At 40.1% G+C, this 20460-nt stretch overlaps 1 protein-coding gene across 13 annotated transcripts in view; it reads left to right on the top strand.

Moving 5' to 3' along the window:
* Positions 1 to 20460, top strand: part of PIGN (phosphatidylinositol glycan anchor biosynthesis class N) — a 104380-nt gene that overhangs the window by 12512 nt on the left and 71408 nt on the right. For 6 of the 13 annotated variants that reach the window (XM_086373702.1, XM_086373698.1, XM_086373703.1 and 3 more), the window contains 8 exons: positions 2847 to 2953; positions 6280 to 6404; positions 7500 to 7630; positions 8773 to 8889; positions 11247 to 11287; positions 14718 to 14777; positions 15946 to 16038; positions 16717 to 16772. In XM_086373702.1, the coding sequence (XP_086229828.1) occupies positions 2847 to 2953; positions 6280 to 6404; positions 7500 to 7630; positions 8773 to 8889; positions 11247 to 11287; positions 14718 to 14777; positions 15946 to 16038; positions 16717 to 16772 (730 nt within the window). Of the gene's footprint in view, positions 1 to 2846; positions 2997 to 6279; positions 6405 to 7499; positions 7631 to 8772; positions 8890 to 10080; positions 10214 to 11246; positions 11288 to 14717; positions 14778 to 15945; positions 16039 to 16716; positions 16773 to 20460 lie in introns of those variants that run through there. The other 7 variants (XM_086373705.1, XM_086373707.1, XM_086373706.1 and 4 more) reach the window with 3 other exon arrangements.

Raw genomic sequence — 20460 nt, 5'->3', positions numbered from 1 at the left:
TTTGTAAAATGTGATAATAATAATTTCTATCTTATAGGTTTGTTTGGGGAGTTAAATAAGTTAATTCATGTGAAATATTGACCAAAATGCTTATTACAATGATCTCATTATGATGGTGATGTTCACTTACTTTGATTAGTAAGAAGTTAGTAGATAATCACATAAAGATTTAAATGTTAAGATTTATAACTTCTATTTTCATGTATTCAGATCATACCATTGAGATTGGTTGTATTTGTTGTGTTTCTGTGCATGAATCTGCAAATATGAGAAATCTCTTGATGAGAAAATTCATTTGCATCATTTTCTAGAATCAGCTGGATTCCACTTGAATTTTATGTTATTAAGTGCTTTTTAGTGGGAGCACTGTAGTCATTTCACCTAATGAAAAGGTTTGGACCTTTAGCCATGGGTATAATTATACTATAAATTATAATAATTGGAATTATTAAAGATTATTCTATATCTCAAAAGCAAAACAGATACTCAGAATTTTCTGTACGATAGTTACAGAACATTATTATGTAGAGCAGGTCCAAAAACTCATACTGCTTGAAGTTCAGTTCAGTCGCTCAGTCGTGTCCGACTCTTTGTGACCCCATGGACCGCAGCACGCCAGGCCTCCCTGTCCATCACCAACTCCCAGAGTTTACCCAAACCCATGTCCATTGAGTCGGTGATGCCATCCAACCATATTATCCTCTGTCATCCCCTTCTCCTCCCGCCTTCAGTCTTTCCCAGCATCAGGGTCTTTTCTAATGAGTCAGTTCTTTGCATCAGGTGGCCAAAGTATTGGTGCTTCAGCTTCAGCATCAGTCCTTCCAATGAATATTCAGGACTGATTTCCTTTAAGATGGACTGTTTGGATCTCCTTGCTGTCCAAGGGACACTTAAGAATCTTCTCCAACACCACAGTTCAAAAGCATCAATTCTTCAGTGCTCAGCTTTCTTTATAGTCCAACTCTCATATCCACACATGACTCCTGGAAAAAACATAGCTTTGACTAGATTGACCTTAGTTGGCAAAGTAATGTCTCTGCTTTTTAATATGCTGTCTAGGTTGGTCATCGGAGAAGGCAATGGCACCCCACTCCAGTACTCTTGCCTGGAAAATCCCATGGACGGAGCAGCCTGGTAGGCTGCGGTCCATGGGGTCACTAAGAGTTGGGCACGACTAAGCGACTTCACTTTCACTTTTCACTTTCATGCATTGGAGGAGGAAATGGCAACCCACTCTATTGTTCTTGCCTGGAGAATCCCAGGGACAGGGGAGCCTGGTGGGCTGCCGTCTATGGGGTCACACAGAGTCGGACACGACTGAAGTGACTTAGCAGCGGCAGCAGCAGCAGCAGTGGTGAGGATGAAGTTGCTATGGTTTACTAAACTCACCTCCCTACTTCTGACTGCAGTTCATAGGACAGGATCAATGCCTTAACTGGAGACAATCCAATAGGAGTGTTCCATTTCTTATAGTAATTTACAGTCCCACTCAGATCTTTACTTGGGATTTGAAGAGTAGAATGGTTGAGGAGTGGAACCGGTATCGTTAGAGCTTGCTGCTAAGTCGCTTCAGTCATGTCCGACTCTGTGCGACCCCATAGACGGCAGCTCACCAGGCTCCTCTGTCCCTGGGATTCTCCAGGCAAGAACACTGGAGTGGGTTGCCATTTCCTTCTCCAATGCATGAAAGTGAAAAGTGAAAGTGAGGTTGCTCAGTTGTGTCCGACTCGTAGCAACCCCATGCACTGCAGCCTACCAGGCTCCTCCGTCCATGGGATCCTCCAGGCAAGAGTACTGGAGTGGGGTGCCATTGCCTTCTCTGATCATTAGAGCTTAGCTTCTCATTTTTAAAAGAGATTGTCATTATTTTGTTATATCTCTTCCTTTTGACCTTTAAGAGGCTAACACAGAAATTCACTAGGTTGATTAGATCCTTAATAAAATCATACAAGTGTTTAAGATTAATATATTTGTTGACCCTTTCAAACTATTTGGCAGTTATCAATATTTTTTCTTATATATTGAGGAAAATGCATGTATTTTATGAACAAAAGAATTGAAATATGTGAATTTTCTTCTTGGTTAGGGAATTTTGTAAAACAGGTGATTTAATCTGTTTTAGATTGTACCATTCCTAGATGCCCAAATTCTTTGATTAGTTTCATTCTTACTTGAAGGCAAACTCCGTTGTTTACTTTTGTGCTATTATATACTAACTAGCATTGTGATTTTTTTTTCTTAGCATTTTAAATTACAACTCACTTGTATCTGCCAACAAAGGTCTAGTCAAGGCTATGGTTTTTCCAGTGGTCATGTATGGATGTGAGAGTTGGACTGTGAAGAAAGCTGAGCGCCGAAGAATTAATGCTTTTGAACTGTGGTGTTGGAGAAGGCTCTTGAGAGTCCCTTGGACTGCAAGGAGGTCCAACCAGTCCATCCTAAAGGAGATCAGTCCTGGGTGTTTGGAAGGACTGATGCTAAAGCTGAAACTCCAATACTTTGGCCACCTCATGCAAAGAGTTGACTCACTGGAAAAGACCATGATGCTGGGAGGGATTAGGGGCAGGAGGAAAAGGGGACGGCAGAGGATGAGATGGCTGGATGGCATCACTGACTCGATGGCGTGAGTCTGAGTGAACTCCGGGAGTTGGTGATGGACAGGGAGGCCTGGCGTGCTGCGATTCATGGGGTCGCAAAGAGTCGGACACGACTGAGCGACTGAACTGAACTGTGTCTGTAAAATTGGAAAATGTTATTGTGAGAACAAAAGCAGCAGCATATGCTCAAGCATGCACTGTGGTCCATGGCGTATCGTTAAAATGTTTTCCCCCAAATTTCCTCTTCAGGTGACCTTAGAAGCCATATTTTTACAGAGAGTTACGATGCATCCAGTGAGGATTTTGGTGCCCACGATGTGACAAAATTGGACACGTGGGTTTTTGATCATGTGAAGGTACGTGCTATTGAGTGGCTGCGCTGCAACACACTAGATGCAGGTATTTGTCTAATGTGCAGGGATTGTCTAGTACCTGTACCTAGTGTGCTAGAAACTGCTTTGGTAATACATCCATCTTAGTTTTTTCTGCTTGGATGAATTTGAAAGTTCCTTATTGTAGCATACTATTTTGAAAAGACTGGACTCTAAGAAATTGCACATTCTACACTAAACATACAGATTTTTAAAAAATTTGAAAAAGTAAACCCTTTTCAGTTCCCCACTTCTACAGTGAAGTGAGCCCTGGATGGGATTCAGGAACCCCACATTTCATTCCTCATTTGCTGAATGAGGTTATTCACCCCAGAATAACCTTTCTGGTCTTTTGTTGACCACAGAACCAGTCTCTTACAAGCAGTGATGTATGTTAAAGTCTTTTGAATGTTCAAATCTAAGGCATTTATTGTAAAACAAGGTAGATATTTTACATATTTGTAAAGAAAAATTAGATAATCAAAAAACAAGTTCATAAGTTAATCATAATAAAACATTTGAGTCCCTTTAAGAAATACAGGTTGTGTTTTGGACTCTTTGTTAGTGTCAGTCCTCATGGTTTCACCAGGAATCCAATAGAATTTATGTTTTCAGAAATTGTGAGAAAATCTAAACTCTGGATATTGGCTGACTCCTATCTATCATTCTCTTCCTTCTCATCTCAAAATTGGAACTCATAATTCATCTATTGTAAGAGGCATTCATTGACTGACCTTTAGTGATTCTTCTTTTTACCAGTAGTGTCTCTGGACTGACATTGTGGGCTCTCCAAAACACAGTCATTTTTTATTGCTTGTTTGTAAACAGTCAGTAGGTGTCTGCATATTCATCAGGAGAATGCATGCACTCTCCCACAATGCATAATAAAGTGCTCAATATGTTCTTTGATAAACCCTATTTCTTTCCTTAGAATTTTTTTCCTTAAGATTTTCTTTTCTTACTTAAAATAAAAGTGAAAATCTTCAAGTTAAATAAAATCTCTTTACAAAATTAGCAAATGATTTTGCCCAGTATCACTTGTTAATATAATCAATTTACATTAGTATTTGTTTCAAGGCCCTTGGCTTCTAACTTCATAAGCATAGCCAAAAATGTGCAGCATCATGGGTTTGATTCCTTGTGGATAGGCAGACAGAGTTAGTGGCTGGCTTGATTCTATGCGTTTTTTACCTTATTTCAACACTGCTATTGACCAGAAAAAAAAATTCCCCATAATTTCGTAAGATATGATAGAGGTATGTACATTAATCAGGTAACAACAACAATATGAAATCATCCAAGTCCAATCTAAGCCGAACAGTTAGAGGAAGACCTTCCTGTGACTTTTGAGGTAATCTATGGAGAAGCCTAGGAAACAAAGAAACGGTTGGACCCAGATTGCATATAGAGAAGAGTATCTCAGGCCAACAGCATAATGATAACTTGGGCTCCAAAGGAACTCTGTAATAGAGGAAAATATTGCTTTGAAGTTTGTTTGTCTCTCCGTGAACGATAATGCCAGTAGGCAGCCCAGGATTGATGCAGTCCAAGGTTGCCGTGGTGGCTCCCCAGTGTCGTTAAGACCCGGTCTCTTAAGCGTCTGTTCTGTCCTCAGAGCGTGGCCTTAGCTTCTGAGTCGTCTTATGACAGGAGATGCTGGAGTTCCAGCTATTATTTCAGTGTTTTAGGTCAACAATACACGGAATTGAAAAGGACCTTCTCTTCTACTAAATTAAATTTATTTCAAAAAGACCTTAATAAATAGTTAAATTTATTTCAAAAGACCCATCGTCTTTTGACTGAAGTGTTTGATTTCTGTCTCATTGGCCATAACCAAATAGGTACAGACAGGTAGCCATGGGAGAGAATAAGAAACATGTAGGTTTTAAGTTTGAAGCACTGACATGGTCCCATAAAATCAGAAGTTTTACTTGGAGAAAAAGGGAGAATGCATGCACTCTCCCATAATGCATAATAAATATTTAAGTACAAGAAGGAACAAGTGCCTTTGAGCTAAGAAAAAAATGGAGTTGGTGGGCATAATTGTAGTAAATATTGGGAGTGGGGAAGAAGCTAGGAGTGTATATCCCCTCCTGCGTGCAGAAGACCGACTTTTTACAAGGCGGTGGGAATCTGTCAGGTTGAGCTCTGCAAGGTTAGTATTTCATGGTTTCCCAGATCGTGTGTCCACTTTTGAATGAATAGCACTTTTTACAAAGCTGAATCATATCAGTCATGAAACATTGTAAATTTGACTCCAATTCAATTGCTAAGTTTTTTTGTTTCTCGTCAGCTTTTCAATTACATCTTTAGAATATAAGTCCTTAATCTTGAAAAACTTCCCATTTCCATCTAGATTTAAAGTTTCTTAGGGCTAATTAGAATGTATATGAAAGCTAGGGGGCCATTTTATGCTTTTAAGGATGATTATGTTTATTTATATTTATATTTATTTATGTTTAATTTCATCTGTATTCCTTTTTTTTTTCCTATTCGGAAATAGATAGTTTCTCTAATGGCACCATTTATATTTTTTAGTGTTTGTAATAATGAAGAATTCGTTGAAGGAATACTTCAGGCTTTTATTGGAAAGTTAAATACCTTGTTAAAATTAACATCTTATATAGTTAAAGACATTTATGTGAATAATCATTCTATATCTTGGCAGTCAGTTGACTTATTCAAAATAATTTAAAAGTACTTTCCATAGGTGCTTGCTTACACGTTCATGTGTGTGCAAGTACAGGATGAGCCCTCTTCTCAGAGGGCTTTATGAACCCAGTTTATCATTGTGAAATTAATCATTTTTGAACTGTATTTCCATTCATTATGTGGACATTTTTCTATCATACCTTGTGAAGCACAGATACGAGTCTTGGGAAAGTAGAAATAGGCTATTTGCTATGTTCCAAGGGAGAGGTTATGGTTGAACTGGGATGCTAACACGGGACAAGAAGCAGGAAAACATTTAAACTCAGGAAGCGTTCCTAAACTGTGCCATTAGTGCTGTTTTATTGTTGGCTCGTGTCAAAATAGTTCTCCAGTATTATTAGAATTTCATGAAATTGAGATCCCGTCTCTATAATCTTTTTTCAGCCTAATTATAACACGGAAAATAGCTCACTTGTTTTTTGAATGTAGATGTCTGAACTGACAAGTACTTTGTGTTGGTAGGTCCTGAGGACAAATTTAAACAAAATAGGACAATTTAGTTTTTTAGTTCTGTATAAGTTTAATTAAATGTTTTATCGGAATTATTTTTTAAATAAAATTAATGAACTAAAAATTTTTAACTGATTTGTTACATATAGGAATTCTTTCATGCTGCCAGAAACAACCAATCTTTGTTTTCTAAAGTAAATGAAGACAAAATCGTTTTTTTCTTACATTTATTAGGAATAGACACAAATGGACACGCTCATCGACCATCATCAAGGTAATGTTAATGCCACGCTTACTTTCATGGTTTTGAGGGAAATCCCTGTTCTGTTTGAACTTTTAAAGTACTATAATGTCTTCTTTGTAATGATCACAACAGAACTTATATTTTAAATAACTCTAGAATACATTCTAAGTTATATGTAGTATGATATTGTGGCTAAAATCACATGTGCTGTGACCACACTACACATTAATATAAGTAAAATATGTTCTGTACGTGTGTTCCATATGACTCATTTATCAAAGCAGAAAGAAAAAGATTATATTTCAGAAGGATTGTAATAAATTTTGAAACAAAAAGCATTTTTATGATAATATTTATATCACAAAAAGTAACTAGCTGTTCCTTACATTCCATTTAAACAGTGCTATATCTAGCAGATGATAGTATAAAGTTTTGTATCCTATATTTCAGTAGCACTCCTTATATAAAACAGCAACTGTTTTTCTCACTTTTGCAGAGCATAAGATAGGAAGAATTCATATTATGCTTTTATTTTTCGTTTTAGATTAGATTTAGATTAGTCTAACTGGTAGTAAAGTCTATTAACTTCCAGTAATGAATACCTCATGCTTCTCATCTTTAACACAATGCATTGTCTTAAGTAATAAAACTTATACTAAACCACCCCTTGTTCAACTGTATGGAAAGCTTAAATATAGTTTGTCCAAAATGTATTATATCATATCATAAACACACTAAAGAAAGAAAATATTCTATAGCTGAAACAGTGATACTTAACCTGTTTGATAAATGTGGCAAAAGCAACATAGTTTACATTATTAGAGACATGAATTTAAAAGTCATCATTGTTGCCTTTGAGACTTAAAAAGCATTCATGAAAATCTATTTGCTGATCAATACTTTTTTTAAAAAAAATTCTGAAAATGATTTCAGATTGTTTTACTTCTTTAAGAGAGGAAAAAGTGATTTTAACAATCTACAGAGCTCTGATTTAAAAACATTAAGGTTGAAATCTGAAAGTATTTTGGGAGTTATTGACTTTATCATAAATTCGTGTTGAATAAATTTGATTTTGCCAAATTAATGTAATTAATATAATTTGCTCTTCTTTTTCTTTTTAAACAGGGAATATTCAGACAATATTAAATTAGTTGATAAAGAATTGAAAGAAATTGAGTCTACTGTTAAAGATTTTTATGGAAATGATGGGAAAACAGCATTTATCTTTACCGCTGACCATGGAATGACGGACTGGGGTTAGTCTGTCTCTAAGTGATATATACTTTATGATTAAAGTAGTGGTTAATGTAGCTTGCAAATATTTGAGGGTATTGCAGAGAATTAGATGTCTTAGTATATGCAAAGTGTCTAGCACGTAATAGTATGCATAAAATGTTAGTGTAAAAAAGACTAATCTTATTTAGTGTTTCTTTTAACTACGAAAGGAATATATTCTCATCTGACCTCCCAGGTGGCACAGTTGATAAAGAATCCACCTGCCAGTGCAGGAGACAAGAAACACGGGTTCGGTCCCTGGGTCGAGAAGATCCCCTAGGGTAGGAAATGGCAACCCACTCCAGTATACTTGCCGGAAAGTTCCATGGACAGAGCCTGGAGCGCTACAGTCCACAGGCTTGCAGAGTCGGACACAACTGAGTGTGTGCACATGTGCACACCCACACCCACACACAGAGGGACCCCCCCTCCCCCAAACCCACGTTATCTACCTAGAAGTAACTGTATGTGATGGCATAGGGCGTGAGTTTAAGGTGGTGTTGCTGGGGGACCTAGGGCTACTGACCTTGTCCACTAGAGGAGACTGTCCACTCTGCCAGACTCCCAAGGCAGACACAGTGTCCAGAGAGCAAATCAAGGCAAAGCGGAGACTTGGGTCCCCGAATCACAGTGTAGAATTCTGATGAGCGGGTCCCACTTTATAAGGGGGTTTGGGCTATACCAGCCAGAGTGGCCAGGAAGAAAAGCAGACCGAGACTCTGCTGTCCTCTTCAGAGCAGATCTGGCCTCAACCGCCCGCCCCAAACCTGGGCGGTTACTCCCCAGAGGAGCCTTCCCTGTGGTTTCTGCCTTCGCTGCCCTCTGGTGGCGTCTCCTCCAAGCCTTGGTTGTTGTTGCTCTTAATCTTCTTTCAACCAGAGCCACTCCACGGATGTTCTGGTTTTTCTTTCTGCCTGTTTGTTGTGATGCTCTGATTTGCCTGGAGAATATTTTAAAACTAATTGTTAAATAGAGATGCAAGCTTTTGGGAGTGTGGTGGCGGAAATTAGCTCTTTATGGGTCAACCCTTTACAACGAAGTATTAAAAAATATTTAGGTCTAGGTTAATCAGGTACAGATTCATCTTTATGTACTTACATTGCTCTTTGGGTCTTATTTGTAGGCTCCCATGGAGCTGGTCATCCTTTAGAGACTTGTACTCCTTTTATCGCTTGGGGAGCTGGAATCAGGCTTCCCCAAAAAGTGTCAGCTCAGAAATTTGATGACTCATATTTGCAAGGTAGGTATGCTTACCTTTATTGTTTTTATGAATGTGACATTTTAAAATCAAAGTTTAATTTTAAAAAATGACTTTTCAAATTATAGCTTTCATTTTGTTATTTGTGACATTACTATTTCTGTGTATTAGTTTTGTATAGTTTATATTTCATTTATGATATTCAGCTTAAAATACACATTATTATTTGCCTTATGAAAGTTCAAGTGTACTATTCTTTTTTCACAAACCTTGTTACTCTAGGACTCAGATTAAACCCTTGGCTTAGATCTTACCTGCAAAGACTATCAATCAGATGAGCCACACATATGTCATAATTTATGTTTCAAAACTGGGCAGACTTTGCCCTGTCTCTAGTACTTTTGAAGGCCTTCTCTGTTGTGCAAGCCTCTTGCACAATCCATGATAAAAAGGAATTTCTTTTTCCTTGGAGCTCTGGTTATCTTGTAAGGTAAGGGTCTTTTTAGAATCTTCAGAGCTTTTACTAATTGGACAAAATAAATTCCTCCCAAGTGTCCTTCTCTGAATTAGTTGTGTCAACTCATTCAAAGTACTTGTTAAGAATATAGATTTTTTTAAAAATTACAGATTTCTAGACCTTGTCACTAGATATTTCAATTCCATGAGTCTGGTTGAGGCCTGGAAATTTTCTTTTTAAAACCTTCTCCAGGGATGTGAACTCACAGCTGTATTAGGTGTTTCTACTAGAAGATTTTTGGGTTTATATATTAAAGTTTTCTTACATGTTCTGTCTTTTTTTGAATTTTTTGGAGATATAATTCTCATACTATGAAATTCACGTTTTAAAGTCTGTAATTGAATTTTGTTTAGCATGTTCACACGGTTTTGCCTCTACTATGCAATTTCATTGCTCTCCCCCACCCCACAAAAAACCCTTGTCCATTAGCAGTCGCTCCTCACTCCCCTCTCCATGGTATGTGTATAAATCATATTCTGTTCAGTTAGCTTATGGGCATTTGGGTGGTTTCCACATTTGGGCTATTTTACAATGATGCAGCGAACCTTTTTGTATGGGTATGTGTTTTTATTTCTCTTGGATAGATTCCTAGGTGAGTAATAACAGTCATATGTTCCTTATGTTTATTTTTCCAAACTGCCAAACTGTTTTCCTAAGCAGCTGCATCATTTTGTATTCCTATACTCTGTGTTAAATAGATTGTTTTTGTTGTTTAGTTGCTCAGTTGTGCCTAACTCTTTGAGACCCCACGGACCATGGCCCACCAGGCTCCTCTGTCCATGGGATTTCCCAGACAAGAATATTGGAGTGGGTTGCCGTTTCCTTCTCCAGGGGATCTTCCTGACCCAGGTATCAAACCTGCATCTCCTGCTTGGCAGGTGGATTCTTTGCCACTGAGCCACCAGGGAAGCCTGTTAATGGATTCGATTGGGTCTAAGTAGGAGCTAGGTTAAACGGTATGTTTGTATTTAGGAAACAGAACTTTACTTTGGCAGTTGATTTCAACCCACTCCAGTATTCTCGCCTGGAGAATCCTCATGGACAGAGAATCCTGGCAGACTGCAGTCCATGGGGTCACAGAGTAGGACAGACTGAGCTGCTAAGCATGTGCTGCTCTCACATTTGGAATCAGTGGTGGCAGGAGCGTCAGAGCCAAAAACGTTCATGTATTTTGCAAGCAGCTGCCGTTACAAACGGAGAAGGCAATGGCACCCCACTCCAGTGCTCTTGCCTGGAAAATCCCATGGACAGAGGAGCCTGGTGGGCTGCAGTCCATGAGGTCGCTGGGAGTCGGACACGACTGAGCGACTTCACTTTCACTTTTCACTCTCATGCATTGGAGAAGGAAATGGCAACCCACTCCAGTGTTCTTGCCTGGAGAATCCCAGGGACAGAGGAGCCTGGTGGGCTGTTGTCTATGGGGTCGCACAGAGTCGGACACGACTGAAGCGACTTAGCAGCAGCAGCAGCAGCTGTTACAAAAAGGAACAGCTTAGATTGCCTACCGGACGGTCGGCTGCCTTAGTAATCGGAGCGGGACTGTCGCTGCTGTCGTGTGACAGCTGTTATCATTGTGCCTTTTGCTTCCATCTTTCCTTCCTTAGCCTTTTGATGTTTTGAAACAATTATCCCCTAATGAGCATTTTGGAAGTTTAATAAACTATTACAGAAAACATCAAATATATTTTATTGAGTTACTCTTTTAAAATTCTAGTTTAAAAAAGTTTGCAGCTCTGCCTTTTTAGCACCCTTGTGGTTCATACTTGGCTTAAAATCGACTGTCCCAATACTTTGTTTTTCCATTGACCACCTGTAATAATAAAATAACTTCTTTTTTTTTTAATTCTTAACATCAGCACTTATGTTTATTTGTATCTTTCAGAATGGAAGTTGGAGAATTGGAAGAGACAAGATATTAATCAGGTATTCATTATATTTAATCATGTTCAAATTTAATTTTCTCTCCTATAAGAAGTTTAGAACAAAAAAAATCTGGGAAAGAAAATTGTATTAAAGATGATAAAAGATTTTTCTAAAACATTTCATTTACTAAGAGAAATCCTGCTAGTGTGAATATTTTCACCCCGAGTAATCCTTTTTTGGCAAAATAAAGCAGCCTCAAATAAAACTGAAAGGAGAAGACTTCCTCCAAATACCACTGGCTAATTACAGACTTATGATGCAAATTGAAATGTGCACGCCTGTTACATTTGTGAGGCTTTTTTGTCATGGGCGCCTTGCTCAGTTGCTTTCAGCACAGATCTAATAAAACCCCGTGGTGGGTTTCTTTCCTCTTAGTGTGTCAGTTACTGTTTCTCTTTTATTAACACAAGTTTTATCTTTAATTCTACCCCCAAATTTTTACAAATGCAGTGGGAAAAAGTGACAAGAGTATATAGATTAGAAACCTGACATTATGGGATCCTTACACTGTAGGAGACCTTACATCACAGGACAGTGCCGGCCGATCGAATAGTGAGACCGGCAGCCTCACCTTACATTATAGGGATCCTTACACTGTAGACCTTACATCACAGGACAGTGCCGGCCAATCGAATAGTTAGACCGGCAGCCTCACCTTACGTTATAGGAATCCTTACACTGTAGGAGACCTTACACCACAGGACAGCACCGGCCGATCGAATAGTTAGACTGGCAGCCTCACCTGAGGTAGGAAGCACATAATTTTCTTGTGCTATGTAGATAGCTGTCTGCAAGTGAAAGGCATGGTATCGTTGGTGTGTGTCCTCCAGAATGGCAGGAATATCTTACACCTCCTCCAGGTCACCTCACACGTTCACCTCAGAAGCTGGACTTCCTTACTGTGGAGGATTAACCAAGGCCTGGGGTCTCATTTTCAGCTGTGTGCTTACAGAAGCCTTTTCTTTCTCAGCATATTAAGAATGGTCTCATCTCTCCAGATGAATGCTTATTACCCAAGCAAATGAAAATGTGTAGAATTGGATAGCAGTCTATTAATTTGCAATAAAAACCACTGTCAGAGGGATAGGAATATCTTGAAGTTCATAAAATAAGAGCATGTATTATTTATAGCCAGACTGGATTGTAATCAAACAGTGAATGCCATTGCTCTCTGAACGCTGCTTCAGACCTGCATTAGATGAGAGTTCTGCAGTCATCCCTTCCGCCAGTGTCGTTCTGCGTCTGCAGTATGTTTAAGCCCTGTGCAAACATTAGCACTGACACTCAGCATTGACATACTAACATTAAACTTCATGTGACAGCTATAATGGTGAAGAAAAAAGAGACACAGTCCCTCCCCTAGGAAGCTTATAGTTTAGGAATAAGATAAATTTTACATTTATCTTTACTTATCATACAAATAAATGTAAAATTATAGCGGTGATAAGTGCAGCAGAGGAGGCCTGGGAAGCCATGAAGGCGTAGAGCAGATCTGTCCGGTGGGCTGTGTGGTCAGCAAAGGCTTCCTGAGAAACTGAGGCCTGAGCTGAGACTGAGCCTGAGTAGACGAGGCCAGGCCAGGGCAGGAGGCGGGAGCTTCGCAGGCCAAGGGGCAGCGGGTGCCCAGAGATCTGGGAGGGGCACATGCCACTTCAAAGGACCCTGAAGAAGGCAGGTGAACAGAGCACAGACACCGTGGTTCAGTGGGAGGCGGAAGGCAGACGCTAGACCGTGCAGGGCCTCGTGGGCCTGTGGAGTTCATCCTTAAGTTGGGGGAAGCCCTCCTAGTGTTTGAAGCCTGGGGGGTGGCATGATCTGAGGTTTTACGACAGGGTCGTCTCTCTGTTGGAGGACAATTCAGAGGCCAGCAGTGGAGGCTGGGGAAGGAGAGGGTGCAATCAGGCGGCCAGGGGTGTTGTCAGGTTTCTGTGAGATGGGGCTTGGTAAAGAGGACGTAGATGGTGAAAGTGAGACAGACTGAGAGCCTGGGACGAAACTCCAACTTTAAATGAGGGCTTGAGAAGTCAGCTCTGAATGTTCATTGGAAGGACTGATGCTGAAGCTGAAACTCCAGTACTTTGGCCACCTGAAGTGAAGAGCTGAGTCATTGGAAAAGACCCTGATGCTGGGAAAGATTGAGGGCAGGAGGAGAAGGGAACAACAGAGGATGAGATGGTTGGATGGCATCATCGACTCAAAGGATGTGAGGTTGGGTGGACTCTGGGAGTTGGTGATGGACAGGGAGCCTGGCGTGTTGCAGTCCATGGGGTCGCAAAGAGTCGGACACGACTGAGTGACTGAATGAACTGAACTGAGAAAGTAGGAGACTGGAGACTCTAACTGCGGGGTTACAGAGACCCAGAGGGGGTGGTCTGCACAGTGCCGAGTGGTCGGATCATTATAATCACAGCAGCGTCTGCAGCTGCTGGTTAGTGTGGGATTATTACACACTAGTACTTTATAAATTGTCTCATTGGATCATGCCGTAATTCTGTAAGGGAGAAACTTTTATTTAATTTTTAACTGACAAGGAAAACTGAAGCATTGGAGAGTTGAAATAACCTGCCCAAGGTCTCAGAGATCACAAGCAAAGTGTTTGAAATTGGGCATTCTGACAGCCAAGCACTTGATTGCCTGAAACATTATTGGGACTAATACAAAAGCAATCAATTAGATGTAGAAAATGGAGGTTATTAGTTCTGTAGTGAGTGCAGTCTACAGGATGATAAAGAGTGAAAACAAGTTAGAGCAGCCCAAGGACGGATAGGGAGGTGAGGCCATGGAGACTGGATGCGTGGACCGCTCTTCTGGACACTTGGACCTGGAGCTGCTGCTGCTGTTGCTAAGTCTCTTCAGTCATGTCTGACTCTGTGCGACCCCATAGACGGCAGCCCGCCAGGCTCCCCCGTCCCTGGGGTTCTCCAGGCCTCCAAAGCCGTGCTCGAGGACTTCTGTCTAAAGAGCCTCTTATCCTGCTTGATGCCTTTTTCTAGACGTCACTGACTGGCCAGCCAACCTCCTTCTGCTGTATTCTTTCTTTAATTAATATATAATATATGTGTATATATCTAGTTGAAGTCTACTTTTGCTGTTTATTTTCTGTCTAGTAAGCATCCTTGTCATAATACCCAAAAACTGTTACATTAGGTGGTCAGGCTTTTAACTTGTAGAATAAGTGACTTTTCTGTTTTATATGTTTTACTTTGGGGGCTCCTAGTGATTTCAAATTTAGGTTTTCATACGTTCATGTACCTCTAGCAAATGACATTTTTTTAGAGATCAATATCTACTGTGCATGGAATAAGTATTTGATGATAATGGATTAAAATGGATATCATGGTTATCTTTCAAAATACAGTTATACAAATTAAATTACTTAATGTCCTTGTTGATCTGTCACTGTCTTAGATTTAACTTCTTCTGTTTGCAGGCTGATGTTGCACCGTTGATGGCAGCTCTTATTGGAGTTCCCTTCCCTCTTAATTCAGTGGTAAAGAGTACAATTTTCTTATCAACTCTCAGAATAAAAGAAAAATTATCGTACAGTAAAATTTACTTTTTATGTGCTTCTGAATCCATTTAAAGAAAATTTATTACAAAGATGTTGCTGGTTTGCTAGATCAGTGCTCCAGAGACTCAGGACAAAGAAAGTCACTGCAGTTCCTTGGCAGAGCCAGTCTGCAGGGTCACCGACCCGCACTGTGCCTGTTGCACCGTCTGTTCCTTGACCCTAAAGCTTCAATTCCAGTGTTTGTTAGCATTTGAGTGGTCCAGCCTGGATTACTTGTCTACCCTTCAGTATGGGAAGGCAGGGGACCTCGTTAGACCCACTATGCTCCATCTAATATCTCAGCTTCCAATGGAAATGTTTTTAAGATGGGAGCTGGAAGCTGAAAACCTAAAAGACAAACAGAATCCATTCCCATCAGCCATTCTTTTTAGCCCTTCAGCTCAAAGTTTAAAAAACTAATATCATCTGCCTCAGAGCTCTGTTGTTTGACCCCTGTAGTCATAAAGGTGTGTGTGTGTCTGTAACTGAAACCAGAGTTGCAGAAAACAGCCTCACTTTTACATACAGTGTAACAGTGTGGAGCTTCCCTGGTCACTCAGTCGGTAAGGAACCTGCCTTCAGTGCAGGAGAACCCGGGTTCGATCCCTGGGTCGAGAAGATCCCCTGGAGAAGGAAATGGCAAACCACTTCAGTATTGCCTGGAAAATCTCATAGACAGAGGAGCCTGGTGGGCTACAGTCTGTGGGGTCACAAGAGCTGGACAGATTTAGCAGCTAAGCCCTGAGAGCACACTCCTGTTTTCTTATGTCTTTTTTTTAGTGTGCTGGCTGTGGCCCGCCACAGTAGCGTTTCGTGTGTGCAGAGCATTTAGTGCACTGCCTGCCATGTAGCAATCTTTTGATAAATTTTAGGTTTTATTGGACTGAATTCATCTCTTTTGCTTTATTTATTTTATTATATGTATTTTGTGAGAAAAGTAATAGAACATTTTTCAGTTACAATTTAAAAAAATATTTTTTAATTATTCTAAGAATTTATTTGTCCATATGTCTTATCTCTATTGCTTCCCTTGTAAGTCTGTTTTGTTTTATAAGAATAACCTGAGCTTTGTTAGTGCTAATATTAAACCAGTGTTTATTATTTACAGGGAATCATTCCTGTGGATATGCTTAATACCTCTGATCTCTTCAAAGCAGAGAGCATGTTTACAAATGCAGTACAGATTCTTGAACAGTTCAAGGTAAAACAAGAGCACACACAAATATGGACATGATTCCAATTTTAAAACTGAATATATCTTGTGAAAATATTTGATTTTGCATTTTAAGAAATGATTTTCATTATTTATTATCTTTAAATTGTTTGTATTTGACTAGTGTCCTGAAGTTTCACATTTCTGAGATGCACTTTTCATGAATCAGTTTGAGGGTGTCGAATTAGCTCTGAGGAGCGTCCCGAATTGGTAGATATCACATATGCTTATAAAGACTACAAACCAAGTCTCTGTCAATGGAATCTGCCTTGTAGAAGTAGTTTTAGAGATTGCAGCATTTCATGTCGTTCTGCGTATATTATTATTTGCATTAACAACTTAAAGAAATGACCATTTTACTGAAACTTGGCTGTTATTCATAATACTGTTAATGCAGCATGGCTTATTTTGTTTCCTAAGAGTTAAAAAGTATAGCTTAATTATATGACATTTTGCAGGCTTGATATACTTCATCCTCAGCGTGTTGTAATGGTACTATATAGCATTAACATTTTCTTTAAATATTTATGAAGTAGGATACTAACACAAAATTCCATTTATTTCTATCGCTGAAGAACCATTTTAATGGATATTTGTATTTCGAAATGAAATTAGTTCATTTTTTTCTCTTATCTAATATAAAATATTTTCACGCTTGGTTCCCAGGTAAAAATGACTCAGAAAAAAGAAGCTACTTTATCGTTTTTGTTTACACCATTTAAGTAAGTCTCTTATGTTTTTTATTAACTTGTAGGAAAGAATTTTCCATTGAGTTTGAATGCTTGACACAATAGATTAGGTTCTTAGAAAATTTGTCTCTTTTGTGTACATGAGTGTCATATACCAAATGAAAGCCTCTTCTGTCATTTTGCAAGTAATGAACCAGGTGCTGTATACCTTTGAGTGGCTCGTAGAGGGGATACAGGGGTGTAGAAAGACAGGAAGCATGAAGGAGATAAACTCAGCACGGCTTGACTGGGGAGGGGTGCGGCTCTTAGCCTGGCCGAGGAGGGAGATGCTCATGCCATTCTGGCTTACAGAAAGAAAGGAGAGCTGGCGTGAGAGGTGAGGCTGGAGGCTACTGAGCTCAACTTGCATTTGAAGATACATGAATTAGTTAGAAATAGGGATTTGGATCACAAGATAGAGATGAGAGTTGGTTAGGAGGATATCGGAGCCATCAGCATAAAGATGGTGGTGGAAACCATTGCACGTGTAGGAGGCCTAGGGTGAACGTATGAAGTGAAAAGGCCAATGGTCTACTTCTGGGAAACACTGACAACTGCTTGGGCAAAGAGAAGAGCAGGTTTTGGTGGGGAGCAGATTGTCCCATCCCAGAAAGATGTGCTTTCCTTGAACTGGGAACGGGGTTATTTGAGACAAAACCTGGCTGATCCACTCTGGTGGGCGCCTCCTGGGGCATCGTGTGCAGTTAGCAAGGATTCCCATTGAATTAGGAAGGATTTTTCTCTTGACCAAAATAAATAAAATTTGTTTCAAATATGGGTAGTAGGGATGTGATTGCGTGACTTCACTGGAGTCGTTTTTGACAACTTACACAGCGTGCTAAGTTGCTTCAGGTGTATCCAACTCTTTGCGACCCCATGGACTGTGGCCCACCAGGCTCCTCTGTGCATGGGATTCTCCAGGCAGGAATACTGCAGTGGGCTGCCGTGCCCTCCTCCAGGGGATCTTCCCAAGCCAGGAATCGAACCCACATCTCCTGCATCTCCTGCGCTGGCAGGCAGGTTCTTTTCCACTAGCACCACCTGGGAACCCATCTTCTATAGCACTAGTGTGTGCTGAGTCGCTTCAGTTGTATCTGACTCTGCAACCCATGGACTTTAACCCGCCAGGCTCTTCTGTCCATGGGATTCTTCAGGCAAAAATACTGGAGTAGGTTGCCATTTCCTTCTCCATATAGCACTAGTGGTCAATCCTAAAGGAAATCAACCCTGAATATTCATTGGAAGAACTGATGCTAAAACTGAAACTCCAATACTTTGGCCACATGATGCGAAGAGCTGACTCATTGGAAAAGACCCTGATGCTCGGAAAGATCAGGTCAGGAGGGGAAGAGGACGATACGAATGAGATGGTTGGATGGCATCACTGACTCAATGAACATGAATTTGAACAAACTCAGGGAGATAGTGAAGGACAGAGAAGCCTGGCGTATATAGTTCACGGGGCTGTAAAGAGTCAGACACGACTTAGTGACTGAACGACGGCAACAACACAGCACTGGTGTAACAGTCGCGAACTCGAAGCGTTTACCCTCGGAATCACGTAATTACCAGTCAGCATGGCAGCTTGCTTCTGTGCGTGCGTGTGTGTGTGTGTAGGGGAGCAAAAACAAAGCGAAATTAGGATTTCACAAGTCAAAATTAATTATATAATATAATGATATATATAATAATGTTAGTGAAATATTATACTAATTATATATGTCAAAGGTAGAATTATCATTTGGAGAGTGTCCCTAGCTGTAAGGTCATCACATATGCTTATAAAGACTATAAGCCAAGTCTTTATCAATTAGAATTAGAGTTAGAATTCTAATCCACCAATTGGAATGTTCCCTATAGTATATCATATAGATATCATATGCATCTGTTTATTAATAACACAGTAGTATAGTCAGACCTAACTAAATAAATAACTAAATAAATATTTTATCAATTCTTGGTATGAAGAAAATACACAGGACGTTGAAAATAACAGCTACCTTAGGTCAACAACCTTACAAAGACTTACCAGGGAGATGCTCTTCTGCAGGAGGTTCAAGTGCACGTTGCCTGATTTCTTCCCCTCAGCCTGGGAGCTGACCGTGACCTTGCCCTGCTCTGAAGCTCAGCACCTGCCTGGCAGCCGCTGCTAGCTTTGTGTCAGCTGGGGACCTGACAGAAGGGCTGATTCTCATCCATTGGCTCACCCATCCTGCCTGCAAACTTTTCTGGCTGAAAAGCACCACGTGTCAAAAGCCTGCAGCATGACCAAAAAAGCCCAAGATAAAATAAAAAATTAACTTACGAGGAAATAGATAGTTGAAGGAATAGCAAAGGATGAAAAACATTAAAGTCTTGAAATCCTCAGAAGTATCTGAGAAGCTGTTTTATCCATAAGACAAAAAGTGGCTCAAACTTTACAAAAGGAGGAGTATAGGGTGCATTGTTTAAAAATGGGAAATGTGTCTAAAACCTCATGGAATGATAAATTGTACAGGAATGAGGAAAGGGGAGGCCAGTCTTCCAAATTAGAACAGCAAGTAGACCTCAAATGAAGTGAAATGGATTTTCAGTAATATATGGATTGATGAGGAGCTAGAGGAAACACTAGAAGTCATCATTTCTTCATCCCTCTTGCAGTGGAAACTTTAGGAAAAGGAAACATTTGTTTACAGTGTGTGACAACCGAAGATGTGACGTGATTTGGAACAACTGAGGGAGACGACTTGGTCAGAGCAGACATAGGGAGGGGTTCATTTCTGTATTGGGAAGCTGAGAGTTGAGAATGATGGGGCAGAGATTTATTGGTTGTCATTATGCCCCTCTGTACTATTTATTATTATTAAAAATTATATTTGTGTATATATGTGTGTGTGTGTGTGTGTGTGTGTGTGTAAGGCACTTTCAGTTCAGTTCAGTTCAGTCTCTCAGTCGTGTCTGACTCTTTGCGACCCCGTGGACTGCAGCACACCACGACGCCTCCCTGTCCATCACCAACTCCCGGAGCTTAATCAAACTCATGTCCATCGAGTCGGTGATGCCATCTAACCATCTCATCCTCCATCATCCCCTTCTCCTCCTGCCTTCAATCTTTCCCAGCATCAGGGTCTTTTCAAATGAGTCAGTTCTTTGCATTAGGTGGCCAAAATATTGGAGTTTCAGCTTCAGCATCAGTCCTTCCAATGAATATTCAGGACTGATCTCCTTTAGGATGGACTGGTTGGATCTCCTTGCAGTCCAAGGGACTCTCAAGAGTCTTCTCCAACACCACAGTTCAAAAGCATCAATTCTTCGGTGCTCAGTTTTCTTTGTAGTCCAACTCTCACATCCATACATGACTACTGGAAAAACCATAGCCTTGACTATATGGATGTTGGTTGGCAAAGTGATGTCTGCTTTTTAATATGCTATCTAGATTTGTCATAGCTTTTCTTCCAAGGAGCAAGTGTAATTTAATTTCATGACTGCAGTTACTATCTGCAGTGATTTTGGAGCCCCCAAAAATAAAGTCTGTCACTGTTTCCATTGTTTCCCCATCTATTTGCCATGAAGTGATGGGACCAGATGCCATGATCTTAGTTTTCGGTACGTTGAGTTTTAAGCCAACGTTTTCAGTCTCCTCTTTCACTTTCATCAAGAGGCTCTTTAGTTCCTCTTCCCTTTCTGCCGTAAGGGTGGTGTC

Source organism: Bos grunniens, chromosome 24, assembly GCF_055505025.1.
Source record: "Bos grunniens cultivar Pamir isolate PY7600 chromosome 24, Bosgru_T2T1.0, whole genome shotgun sequence".
Lineage (NCBI taxonomy): Eukaryota > Metazoa > Chordata > Mammalia > Artiodactyla > Bovidae > Bos > Bos grunniens.
The sequence above is the reverse complement of the archived record's forward strand: the minus strand, read 5'-3'. Positions and strand labels throughout refer to the sequence as shown.